The sequence below is a fragment of the Gossypium arboreum genome, chromosome 9 (genome assembly GCF_025698485.1).
Source record: "Gossypium arboreum isolate Shixiya-1 chromosome 9, ASM2569848v2, whole genome shotgun sequence".
Classification (NCBI taxonomy): Eukaryota; Viridiplantae; Streptophyta; class Magnoliopsida; order Malvales; family Malvaceae; genus Gossypium; species Gossypium arboreum.
The window spans coordinates 11,210,914-11,225,145 of NC_069078.1; the positions used below are offsets into that span (position 1 = coordinate 11,210,914).

At 30.1% G+C, this 14,232-nt stretch overlaps 1 protein-coding gene across 1 annotated transcript; it reads left to right on the forward strand.

The window, feature by feature from the left end:
* The first annotated feature begins 8,962 nt into the window (after positions 1 to 8,962).
* Positions 8,963 to 12,292, forward strand: LOC108457390 (serine/threonine-protein kinase D6PK-like). Its single transcript, XM_017756423.2, has 3 exons — positions 8,963 to 9,495; positions 9,589 to 10,595; positions 11,203 to 12,292. Exons 2-3 carry the CDS (start codon positions 9,709 to 9,711, stop codon positions 12,077 to 12,079), a joined length of 1,764 nt encoding a protein of 587 aa, XP_017611912.1. The 5' UTR covers positions 8,963 to 9,495; positions 9,589 to 9,708; the 3' UTR covers positions 12,080 to 12,292.
* The last annotated feature ends 1,940 nt before the right edge of the window (positions 12,293 to 14,232 follow it).

Genomic DNA, 14,232 nt, shown 5'->3' on the forward strand with positions numbered 1-14,232 from the left:
AAATCACGAACACGAACTGTAAAATAAAAATAGAAGATACTAAAAAACTTAGTGTACGAATGATAATTTATAGTTCTCTTAGAGATGGTAATAAGGTGAGATGAGTAATTTTTCCTACATCTATCCCAGTTCAATACTTTACTTAAATATATATATTTCAACTTATTTCATCACAAACTTTATTTATGTATCTTTTATGTCCATAAAGAACACTAATTTTTTAAATATTTGTAATTCTCTTAATAATATTATCTCTAAAATTCGAATATATATTCTCTCAATTAATAGTATAAATATTTTACTATTAAAATATATATATAAATTTTATTTCGTAGGGAAATAGCAATGATGGATGGAGGGAGAAAATGATTGCATACATTGCACACTGAAAATGATTGTTGCAACATGTTCTTGACTTCTTCTCCATTGGATGGCAACTTGGGTCCTACCCATTAGGACCCTTGTCTGCCTAACAGCCTAATAATTACACGTGTCATCATCTGGAATCGTGATTGAGACGGTTGGCATGATCTTCTAGGGACCGTCCAAATTTACATACATTCCTCGGTCACCGTCAGATCGTCATAAAATTCTGAAATGGGCCCCATTTCGAGATGTACCTTAAAAAGAAGAAAGATTTTGTCCCTAAAACCCCACCTTTCTTCTTTTCAATTAATTATTTTATTAATAATGCAAAAATATGGACACCTAATTAAGAAAATATTAAAGAACATAATTAATGAAGGAAAATAATATGCCCCTCCCAAAAGCATTGTGGGACCCTCCAGCGTGGCATAGTGGGCCCATGTGTCTTAAGGTCCTCTTGTCAAAAGAGATTAGGGTCAATCTTGAAAATACAAAATTACCCCCGGTGATTAATTACAACTTAATCAAAGAGAGGGTGCCCCTAAAATAATTTGGGTTGTTTTATTATGTCACCCACGGGTGCACGGGAATATAATGACAGCCGTCCATGTGCCAACATGTGAAGAAGCTTTCCTCGTTCCCCTCAAATTAAAAATTAATGAAAATTTCATGTGAGTACTATTAATATTTTACCTTCCAACATTTAAAATTGGAAAAGGTGAGTTATTTTTAGCATCTAATTCTTACACCACCAATCTACTTGTTTCCTACCATTAATGCATGATTCAATGCTGTTTAAAATATTATTCCCACACCAGATTGAGTATTAGAATCATTATTGTTGCTAATGCAATAAGATATAAATTTAAATGTGCTGTATTATTTTATTTAAAAGTTAGGGAATGATTATATGTAATTTTAGGTATTATATTGAAAAGAATAGAACTTATAATAAGATTAATATTAAAAAATATTATTCTCATTCGTAGATAAATTCTAAATTTTAAATTTTAAAAAATAATTATTTTTATTTTTGGAAATTATTATAATATTTTTTATTTTCATCTAAATAAACTCTTTTTAAATAAAATATTAATTTATGTTTTTTTTATGAAAATTATCATTTTATGTTACCGTATAAATTTGAAGCTAGGAATTAGTCAAATTTTACTATAAGTCTTTGTACGCTGCATAAGTTATTGATTCTATCTTGTACTTTTTTAAATTAATATTTAAAATATATAATAAAATATATATGTAATAAATATTTATTATTAGAAACCTATAATGAGATTATTCAAAAATATATATAAAAAATAATAAATATTTATAAATTGATATTCAAAATAAAATTACAATATACATGTAATAATTAAAACATAATTAATTAAAAAGTACTAATATAATTAATATATAAATTTTTTTTCAAAAGGTCTAATTCAATATCATCCTATTAACTCAAAATATTAACAATATTATGAATTATAAATTAGAATTAAAAAATGATTAATAATATACACATATAAGTAATAACATCTTCAATCATAATATGAACATATGCATTAATGTTTAATAGCAATTCATCAGTGATAATATTTTCCAATAAAGGCATACATTTTGTTTTAATTGTATAATTTTATTTAAATATGTGCATATAGTAAACAATAATTAATATACAATAAATTACAATTAATTAAATTATAGTATAATTTGTTTGACAAATAAAAGTAAAAAATGGGAATGAAAGCTTACAATTTTAATTATAAAGTCCTTTTTTGGATAGACGGTGGTTGGGGTGCGGTGGAATCTTTTACCTCACAATTATAGTAAATAGTTTCATCGTTATTACTATTTTTAACATTACCGAAAGTAAACGTATTATTCATCCAAACTAAGCCAAAATAATATATATATATATATATATATATAAAATGACAATTAATTATAATTTTGAGAAAAATAAATACATTTGTTTAAAATAAAAAGGAGCATTCTGACAATCCCTAGTTTTGAGTAATCACAACCCAATCAATACTTCCTTTTAGTATTATATCAAGATAAAAGAACTCTTAAAACATAAAAATAAAATATATATTAACCAAATTAAATTAATTGTCTAAAATTACATTAAATTAAAAGACCAAACTACCCTATTAATTTCAAAGACTCCCAAAAGGGCAAGAAATATATATATATATATATATATAGATTGTTAAAAACAAAAATAATTAATTAGACAAAATGAAATTTTAGACACTAAATAATAATTAAACCATTAATAATTAAAATGTAATGATAAATTTAAGATCATAAGGTAAAACTAATTAACTTTGTTTTTCAAAATGCTTAAATTGCATTTATTAAATCTTAATCTTAAATTGTCCCTGTTAATTTTTGTAATACCTATTTTAACCCTATTAACTCCTAATGGCTCATTTGGAATTGGTTATATATATATAGAGAGAGAGAGAGATAAACAGATAGGTAGATAATACGAGAAAAAAGTTTAATTAATACGTTTGTGTTAAAATTAGAGTTGCTCATGAGCCAGGCCGGGTTGGACCTAAACATGATATTAACATATTTTATGCTTATTCAAGCCTAGCCTAGCTTGAAATATGAGTCTAAAATTTTGCCCAAATCTACCGATATTTACAAAAGACTAACCCAAGCCCATTTTAGGTCCACCCATATTATTTTTAATTTTTTTAAAAATATTTATATTATATTATTTTAATATTTAATAATTTTATTCATTTTATACATTTTATATTTAATTAAAATTTTTATATAATCATCTTTAACATTATTTTAATGTTTACATTAGAGTAGTATTATATATTTAGTATAGGTTTATTTTTAATGTGCTCTAAAATACATAATATATAAAAATAACATAATATAAATTATTATAAACTTAAAACGGTCTATATTTTAAACGGGCCTAATTTTTTTGCCCAAGACCATTTCTTTGGCTTAATATTTTTGCCCACACCTTCTCAAATTTTAGGCGGACCTTCGAGCATGAGCGGATAGCTCGACCCATGAACAAGTCTAATTAAAATAGATAGACATATAATGAACAATAATCAATAGAGATTTAAAGTTGAGATTAGAAGCATATGTAAAAACTATTGTAAAGAATAAGACATATTCAAGATGAGTAAAAAATAATTCCTTTTCTTTGTCGTAAATAAGTTACGTAAGTGGTTAAAAGTTACCAATTGAAATTAGTTATCACTAACTCATGCACTAAAACACGGTGAAAAAAAAAAACTACCAAATGTAACATTAGTCAATATATTATATGTAAAGTTATAGATTTAATCCATGATCTCCAATTTCATCATTTTTAATTCCTATATTATTTTGACATGTCACAAATGATAATCGTTAAATCTATTAATAGACTTTTTTATGAATATTATATAAAGTAGCAAATCGATATTGAATTATATAGATGATGGTATATTTGATGCACAAAATTAAAAAAATAGTATAATTTAATAAATTTAACAAATACCATTTAGTTGCTTAAAAAATAAATATCATTTAGTTAGGATCTGAATTTCAAAATTTAAAAATAAAGGAACAAAAATAATCAATTAAAATATAGGAATTAAATTTACAATTTATTCATAATATAAAGATTAATAGCGAATTTGAACTTATAAATTAAATACTTATTTTGATATAAATAAAAATTAATAATTTATTTTTATTTACATTTAAATATAATAGAAATAAAAAATTATTTATATAAATATGATAGAATCTCATATGATGGCCTGTTGGTCAATGGTGTTCATCGTCTTAGGTGTGACTTGAGTTTAAGTCGTGCTAATCTCGTTAATTGTTCGAATTTTACCCTGTTATTGTAATTCATAAAAAATAAGTATTTGTGTCTAAATAAAAACAACATAGTCCAAAATTAAGTTGTAACACCCCAAACCCGGCCTGGACGTTATGACCGGATCTGATGCGCCACATTGATGCGTTCAAAACATTCCGTATTACTTAGTTTGGAAAAGCTGAGTTGGTGTTGTAAAAGACACTTTTAAAGGTAGGTTAAAGTGAATGGAAGCTGCGCACCAGGTAGGAAACCAGGAAGAAGAGGAGGTGAGTCCGTCGGACTGCTTAAGTACCAAGCTCTCTCTTCGGATCCAATCCTAGACATGCACACCGCCATTGCCACACTCTAACATCTCGTATAATTTTGAGAAAACCGTTTGATTATGACCAGCTTAAGAAAATGATTAAGGTTGCAAATCATTTGCTTAAAATATTTATTTTCTTGGGAAAACATTTACTTTATGGAAACTTTATGCGTCATCGTGATCTTTTTAAAAACAAGTAGATTTTATAAAAGCGAACCCTAGTGCTAGCAGTTTAATAATCCCCAAAATATAAGTAATTAAAAGAGCGGCCTTATTACAACTTTAAACATAATAAAATAAAATAATCCAAATTAAATGCTAAACTTATTTAAAATTGGCAATCCATCTTCATGGCCACTATGAATCCCTTGACTCAAGTCCACCAACTAGGGCTCACTTGCAAGGAGGGAAGAGGAAGGGGGTGAGTTTGGGAAAACTCGGTGTATCAGAAACCCATCCAAAGCCCAATTCAGCTCGAGCCCATTGGGCCTAAGCCCTATTCAGATAACAAGACACAGATGGTCAAGCCCTTTTCGAATCTGAGCAAGGCCTTAGCCCTTTTACATAACAGTGTGGCCCATAGGCCCGTTCAAGAATATGAGTATCAACAGAAATAATGAATGCAAGCCCATCCGGGAGACTACTCAACCCACCAACCGCTACACCGCCTGTACCAACCCTACACACCATGTGGGGAATATCTCAACCCACCCACCTACACACCACTGTTAAAAAAGAACGCACTCAAATTTCAGTCGGTTGAAGCAAAGCCTCCAAGACGTGGATGAACCACTTTCAAGACTTCCTCCATTAATACCCCAACCCCATGCAAGCAGATATTAATAAAAGCATATCATGTAAAATACAACATTGATCAATCATGCGTTCACCAATTTAAAACCCTAGGGGTATATCGGTAATTTTGCTCTTTAGGGTAATTTGGTAATTTTGCTCTTTAGGGTAATTTCGTGATCTACGCTACTGCACAAGCTAATTCAGTAATTTTTATCGGTTTTATGCAATTTGATTCCACCATCTACCTAATGAGGCTAATTTGCCCATCTCTTACCCATATTGGTCCAGTAAGCCCATTGGGCCCGCTTTTGGCCCATCGAGCCCTTTTTCCAAAATACGCTAAAACGTCACGCTGAACGTGCTTACCACCTTGCGGTGCTAGATCTAACAATTACTCTATGACTTGAGAGCATTCGCATACCCACATGACCATGAAATGCCGAATTTGGCATTTCGACTTTTCCGAATTGAACTAAAGAAGGGTGTTCGTACACACCGATTTGCGACGATCGCCATTGAGATCTCTTCCGATATCCTACAATTGATTAGCACAGTGCTTATTTACAAACCATAATCACTAAACTCCAAAACTTAACTCACCCATGATCGAACCATGTCCCTACAAGCCTTTGAAATCTTACCTTTTGCCAAAATCGATAGCTAGCTCGAATCCGATTGCTCCAATGATTCACGCTTTCAATCCAACACTTAAGAAGACACTAATCATTGATGAAAACATCGATTAAAAACCTTTAGAGCCACATGCCCAATTCGATGACCTCTATATTTTGGGACTTGCTTTTCCTAACTTTGTAAAATATAACCAAATCGAGATGATGAACACTTACCCTTACTCCTTTTTGATCTCCACTAATCTGGTGCGATTTATCTTTCAAACGATGGTAAAAACTCGACTCCGGAGTTCGAAGTTTCGCTATAAGCCCCAATTCTATGGTTTTTCGGCTTTTGTGTGATGAAGAAGATGATAATGTGGGGCTATAACCTTGAAGTAGAATTGCGGTCAGGAATCTAGGGTTAAGAAAAGATAATTGTAAATTAATAAAAACAAAAGAACATAGGAGAACCTGGCTTTGAAGAAATCGGCACAAGCAGTGATCACAGGATTTCGGCTTTTATGGATTCGGCAAAAGTATTGATGAATAGCAGGTATGATGAATAGTTTTGAAGAAGAAAAAATAGAAGAAGAAGAATAGTGGAGGTGGTAGTTTCGGCTAGAGAGGAAAAATAGAGGAAAAACAACCTTAAGGTGTTAAAGTAGAAGAAAAACGGCACCAACAATACCCTAAGTGCCGAAATACTAACCTCATAATCCCCCTGCCGATTTTCCCTCTTCAATTCCCACCATTCGGCTAACTCCTAGCCTCATCCCAATCCCTTAAATCTCTCCCCTTATCACTCCTTAATCCAAGCATTTAAACTGATCCAACTCTCCTCTAGCAGAATCCACCTGAACTCCAACACTTACCCCTCCTGCACTTAAAAAATAAATGCATCTATTTGCCAACAAAGGGAATCGATCCCAAGTCTTCCCCCAACACTTACACGCCACCTTTATAGCTCCCTAGTGGCGTCACTTAGCCACTTTACCAAAGGCTCATTTGTGTCATAACTTACGCAGTTCTTCTTAAAAGCCCACTTAACCAAATCTCCTATTCACTTAAAAATCCCACCTTGATATTTTACCGTGTTTAGCTTAGTCTTGGGCCTTCTAAAGGTCTACTAACACATTTAAACATAATTCCAATATTTAGAACATGAAAATTTCAAGATTTACTAAAATCACAAAACCCAAAAAAATCCCAAAATCGTATGCTACAACTAATATTTTCTTCCTTTCCAATAATAGTAATAATTTTATAAATATATCTAATAATAAAAATTTCAAATATCAATAATACAATAAATAATAATAATTTTCATAAAATTTTCAAACATACATACAGATAATATTTTTACGATAATAATAATTTTATCTCATAATACTAATTAAAATTTCATAAAAATTTAAAATATCCGTAATAATAAATACAGTAAAAATTTTCTAGTGGTAATTTAATAAAATAAATTTTTTCAGAACGATAATATTTAAAACTTTCTAATTATTAGGGTTTTCTTCTATTGAATCCTGCACTCAAAACCCAACTCTTCTAGGCCCCAAATTCAGGATGTTACATAAGTATTTTATATTACTTTAAATTGTACAATGCATTGGAATTTTTTTTCTTTTCTGAAAGAGAATCTTTTGTTGACTAAATTGATTGAAATTGAATTATTCTAAAGGTTATGGTTGTCCTCTGATTTTTTTAAAATATTTTAAATAATCTTATATCTTCGAAATTAATTAAAAATAATTTGAGTCAGACTATATGAATTAAAATAAAAAATCTCTGACAAAATTCAGTTTATAAACATAAAATAATTTTTGGACAAATTTAATATAGATCCACCTACTTTTTTTTTTTTTTGCTAAATTTTCAAATTAGTGTTTAATTTTTTGGGAGTTGCTCAAGCAAGGGCCAAACTTTTTAAAATGCTCAAATAATGGCTTTTCACGCACTTTATCTCAGTTTGTAGTAAAAAATAGGTGAATGATGTTGTGTTTAAAATAAAACTCATAACAACTAAAGTAGATATTGGTTAAAAAGAAAAATAAATAATTTGAAACATGACATATGACATTTGGTAAGTCTTTATTTGAGCACTTTTAAAAAGGTTTGACATTTATTTGATTACTTTCGAAAATGTTTAACCATTTAAAAAGGTTTGACATTCGTTAAGCATTTTAAAATATTTATCTTTCGTGAATAACTCCTAAAAGATTGGATTAATTTAAGCATTTACCCTTTTTTATATGTGTGTTTAGGATTTTTTTTAAAATTTTATAGTTGTATATTTTTAATGTATTTTAAAATTCATAATTATAATTTTGTTTTTCATTCAACTTAAAGGCTTTTATTTGCATTGGAAATAGTACTTCGATGGTTAAAGTTATTTACATTGTTTGCGCAAATTTTAAAATTTAGAGATTTTAAATTATTAATTTAAATGCGTTGTAATTGTTTTATTTGAATAAATAATTATTTAAGAAAAAATAAATTATTAAAATTTAAAAATTTTAAAAATTGTAAAACAAGAATAATTATATAAAAATAAAAAATTCAAGACAAATATCATTATATTTGTAAAAATTAAATATTTTAATAGAATAAAATTGAGAATATATATTAGAATTAAATAAAAATTATTTTTAAAGTTTAAGATTTTTATATTATGATATTGCAGTATGTATTAAATGAAATAAAATTATGAAAAATTTTATTTGTAAAATTTGAAAAAGAAAATTAAGCTATTTTATCCTCTCTTGAAATGCTTTACAAATTTCGAATTTTTTTTATATTTTTATTTAAATAGATAAATTTAGTAAATAAAAAAGTAATTATTTGATATATTATTAATGAAATTTTTAAGAGATTGAAAGTGAAATGTTTATTTATATAATTTTTAAAATTTCTTAAATAAATTTCAATTCGAAAACAGCTTGAGTTTTATAAAAAAAATCTGACCCCATTCAACTTCAAAATTCAATAGCAAAAGGTGGTGGAGTGTATCCAAAAGTTGGGTGTCCCAAAATTTAATCTTTATATGTTCCCACTTGCAACATTAATTTTATAAAAACAAGAACAAGGAAAACGAGGAAGCCAAGTAAAGCAATGGACATAGAACTAAAGCAAGAAGCTTTATTTATTCAAATAATTTAATGCTTGAGAATAGAGATATTGAGTGGCAACAATGAACAATCCAAAGATAAAGACACCTTTAATCTTTGCTTGTTATTGTTAGCTTTGGTTTTCTTTTTCTTGTTTCATTAAACAATGAAAATACATAAACAACAGTTGTAAATTGTAATATACATACTTTTTCAATTTCCCATTCATGATGAAAAACTAAAACAAAGCTATTATTATCATTATTTTTTGCTTTCCTTTTCTTTTTTCTTTGGATCGGATCTGGAAATTAGCTTAAACACATTAACAAGGCAAAACCCAAAGCTGTTTCACTTTTCTCTTCCAAAAAACAGCTTCTTTTTTCTGGGTTTTTCATTTCATGGAAAATTTCACCTTGCCTTCCATTGTTTTTGCTGTTCATCTATGATCAGGTAACTTGGTTTTGGCCTCTTTTAAAGCTTTGGGTTCCTTTGTTTTTTGCTTTGTTGATCAAGTTTTTGTATGTATTTTCTTGGTTTCAACAGCTTGATGCTCCTATAACCAATGGCTTTATCATAGAGTTATCATCAAGGGGGAGAGTTCTTTTAGTTTGATAAAATTTGGAGCTTGGTTTGGCATTGGTTGGTGTTTGTTGAATTGTTTCAATGGAATCAGCTGGGAATTCTACATCAAAGAATCAAAATCCAGGTTCTTCAACATCATCCCATGTAGCTGATCTTAACAATGGTGTTAGGATTATTCGACATCCAAATGGTTCAATAGGGTATCAAAAGCATCCGAGCAAAGCAGCCATTGATAACATGCAGAAGCATGAAGAATTGCCTTCAATGGCGAAACGTTATTTTGATTCAAGCAAAGGGAAAAACAACGAGCTTCTTATTGCTAACCAGATGAAGAACTTGACAATGGAAAGCAAATCTTCATCAAAGCATCCCATTGATGATACTGTGTCTCAATCAGAATCAAGCTTTTGTCAAAGTCCTTCAAATAATGGCAAACCAAGTTTCACCAACACTGAAGTTAGTGAAAGTGGGAGCTGCAGTGGTGAAGTGAGTAGGAAAACAAGCATTTATAGAGGGAGCACTGGGAGTGATTTCAGTGATGAAAGCAGTTCTAGTTGTTTAAGCAGTGCCATTTACAAACCCCATAAAGCAAATGATATTAGATGGGAAGCAATTCAAGCTGTGAGATCTAGGAAAGGGGATTTGGACTTTAGGCACTTTAGGGTGTTGAAGAGATTGGGATGTGGGGATATAGGCAGTGTTTATCTCTCTGAATTGACTGGCACTAGGACTTATTTTGCCATGAAAGTTATGGATAAAGCTCTTTTGGCAAGTAGAAAGAAGCTCCTTAGAGCCCAAACTGAGAGAGAGATTCTTCAATCTTTGGATCATCCATTTTTGCCAACCTTGTATACACACTTTGAGACTGAGAAGCTTTCTTGCTTGGTTATGGAGTTTTGCCCTGGTGGAGACTTGCATGCTCTCAGGCAAAGACAACCTGGAAAGTACTTCTCAGAACAAGCTGCCAGGTTAGCCATTGCTGTTCTTCTCCTTATTCATTACTCTTTATTACTCAAGTCTCCATTGTTGGATTCCAAGTTAACTAGCTGCGTGTATTTAACATTTCTAATGGAAACCAACTGATACCTTTTCATGTCAACTTATGTTACTCGGACTTGGAATAGGACTCGGGTGTGAGTATCAATACCGGTATGTATCCATGTATTTGGATGATCCTTGTAGTCATGTCCATACTTGTATCTATTTGCTCATAATTCATATGTCATCTCCAGTTGAGTACCATAGAATCCTGTATGTAAACACCCCTTTTAGAAGTTATTCAAGTTTTTAGATATGATCATAGAACCTTTATAGCCCTCCTGAATATTGTCAACAATGTCTTTACCGGATTGATTTGTGGAGCACCGATCGTTGTCTTGTTAATTCAAGTATTCATGTTCCTTTTTCCCTCTTCTCTGGTTCTTACAGTTTGGCAGTTCTAAATAGCTTGTGATCTTCGGCATATCGGATGATAACGAGGACCGGTTTTGATAGGTTACAGTGAAAAGGATTGAAGTCAAGTAGTTTACTACTAACTATTGTAATCTGTATTGTTCTTTTTATGTTTCTCTGCAGATTTTATGTGGCAGAAGTGCTCCTTGCTTTGGAGTATCTTCACATGCTTGGGATCATTTACAGAGACCTTAAGCCCGAAAATGTTTTGGTGAGAGAAGACGGTCACATAATGCTCTCCGATTTTGACCTCTCCCTTAGATGTGCCGTCTCTCCGACGCTTGTAAAATCTTCGAACTCAACCCTGGAATCAAAAAATTCGGCATACTGTGCCCAGCCTGCGTGCATTGAACCAACTTGTGTAATGCAGCCTGATTGTATCCAACCTGCATGTTTTGGACCCCGGTTTTTTTCAAGCAAGCAGAAGAAAGACAAGAAGAGCAAAGTAAAGAATGAAACAAATCATCAAGTGAGTCCTCTCCCTGAGCTCATCGCTGAACCTACCAATGCTCGATCAATGTCGTTTGTCGGCACTCACGAGTACTTGGCACCCGAGATTATTAAAGGTGAAGGCCATGGAAGTGCTGTAGATTGGTGGACATTTGGGATATTTTTGTATGAACTTTTGTTTGGTAAAACACCATTTAAAGGGGCTGGGAACCGAGCAACACTCTTCAATGTTGTTGGCCAGCCATTGAGATTTCCAGAGTATCCTAATGTGAGCTTCGCTGCTAGGGACTTGATCCGAGGTCTACTAGTAAAGGAACCACAGCACCGGCTTGCTTACAGACGAGGTGCTACAGAAGTTAAACAGCATCCGTTCTTTCAGAGCGTGAACTGGGCTCTCATTCGTTGTGCGAATCCGCCCGAAGTGCCGAAGCCAGCTATGATGGACTTTTCAGCCACCCGGACGGACATTGGGAAAGTACCTACGAACAATAAGATGCCGGGTTTAGATGTGAAGCCTTCAGGTAACTATTTAGAGATCGATTTCTTTTGATACTTGTGGTTATTTTTGGTTTCTCGGTTGAATGAATGTGCACCGGTGGTGCTCTTTAAAGCATTTTGGCCATGCAATGAAAGCTATAGAAACCGTTAGTTCCTTTTGGTAGCACATGTTGTAAACTTCTCTTTGAACTTTAATCTTTAAAAACAGCACCAAGAAATGCAATTGAATAGAATTGAGGAATGAATTTGCTCTTTACCTCAACAATTTCAGTATTTTGACGTTCACTTCAAAAGCTTAATTGAGTTTTTTTCTTTATTTTTTTTTTAGTTTTGAAAATTTTAATTTTAATTTGAACATGCTATTTATGTTTTGGGGCCTAATTAAAATTTTTTAAAAAATTTGAAGCCTTAAAGAGAATTTCTAAAAATTTTAAGGATTTAATTAAATAATTTTAAATTTTTTGAGTTGATTAATGAGGATTTTCAAACATTTCAAAGACAAAGGCCATCTCTTACTCCTTTTTAGTTTAGATGCTACCTAACATAATAAGCACAAACAAACAAGGCCTAGTTTAGTATTTTGAGAAGTTTTGTTTAAAATTTAAGTATTTAGTATTGCTGTCAAAAAGTACTTTTAAGAAAAAAATATTCATTTTAGACATGATGTTATAAAGTAACAAATATGTATTTAAATAATTTTTCTAAAATTTTGGTATTAAAATTTCTATAAAATTTATGTAAAATCAAACAATCAATTTCTTTAAAATTTTTATAAAATCAAACAATCAGAAAACAATTAAACTAAAAGAGAAGAAAAAATGAACAACTTGAATAGAAGAAGAAGAAAAGAAACTCACCGGTAAAGGAATTAAAAGAGAAACAAAAGAGAAGAGAACCAGAAAAAAGAACTTTGAAAGAAAAATGGGTATTCTAAAGTATTTTTTGGAGAAAATAAACTGAGATTAAAAATGTAAATAACAGTAAAAACACTTTTGGCTAAGGAAAAAGTTAAAATTTTCAACTTTTCTATATGTCAAAAAACACTTTTTTTTAATTGAAATTTTTACTCAATTGATATCCGTTTGGCAATACTTTTAAGTGAGAAGTACTTTTTGAGGGAAAAACTCATCTCAAAAGCATTGCTGAACGGGATCAAAATATTGAGTTCAAAAAGTTCGTTTTATGGACCATATTTGGGATTTGTGACCATCCATATCAACAATGTTGTTTCCAAGGTTCGTACCTATATCATCTCTTAGGAATGTAATGTGTTTTACCGTTACATTCAAAACTTATTGTGTATCAAATCTAACTATATACATATTGAATATTTTTATATTATTTATTTTTAATATAATTATTTTTAATTTGTAAAATTTTAATAATTTATTTTTCTAAAATAATTATTTATCCAAATAAAATAATTACAATCATTTAATAAATCTTTCATTCTTGATGTCGTACTATTTTTAGAGTTAATTGCACCAAATATTCCTAAGCTATAACCTTCATTTTATATTGGTCCTTAAACTTTTAAACATTTTAATTATATGATCAAACTATCGATATTATATCAAGAAGGTCCTTTCGTTACTAAAATCATTAATTTAACCGTTAAATGAGATATCGATCTTATGTGACATAACTTAAAATGAAAATTAAAAAAAAAATGAATATTGTAGAGAAATAGATAAATATTGTAAGTTATTTGTTGTCGATCAAACTATTTTCCATGAAACAAATATAAAAAATGTAAAATTTTTTTTGCAAATCCGCAAAACAAACAGAATCTAAATATGTGATATATTGTTACACAATTTTTTTACCTTTTAATAATGGCCTCTAAATCAACAATTCATTCTTCTAGGCCTTTTGCCTTATTAATTTTAGGGGCAGAATTTTTCATACAGTTATATTTACTTACATGGGTGTGTGGGGTAGTCATATGGCCGTATCCCTGAGCCACACGGTTTGGGCTCTATCACATGGCTTGGCCACATAATCGTGTGATCTCTGTTTTCAAAATTTTTAAATTTTTTCCATATTTTTTTTTTGTTTTGATTCAAATTAGTCACTGATTGTCTCTAAACTATTTTTAGGGTCTTGTAAGCTTGATTTAAGGCCCTCAAATGTATTTATGCTATTATTGAAATTTATATTTGAATATAATTAATTTTATTAATTATTGAATGGTTTAAAGATGTT

Bases quoted from the DNA above. Each gene is read 5' to 3' on its own strand.
- LOC108457390 (XM_017756423.2), top strand. From the start codon at position 9,709: ATGGAATCAGCTGGGAATTCTACATCAAAGAATCAAAATCCAGGTTCT. The intron at 10,596-11,202 runs GTTAGCCATTGC...GTTTCTCTGCAG, and splicing joins TTCTCAGAACAAGCTGCCAG to ATTTTATGTGGCAGAAGTGC.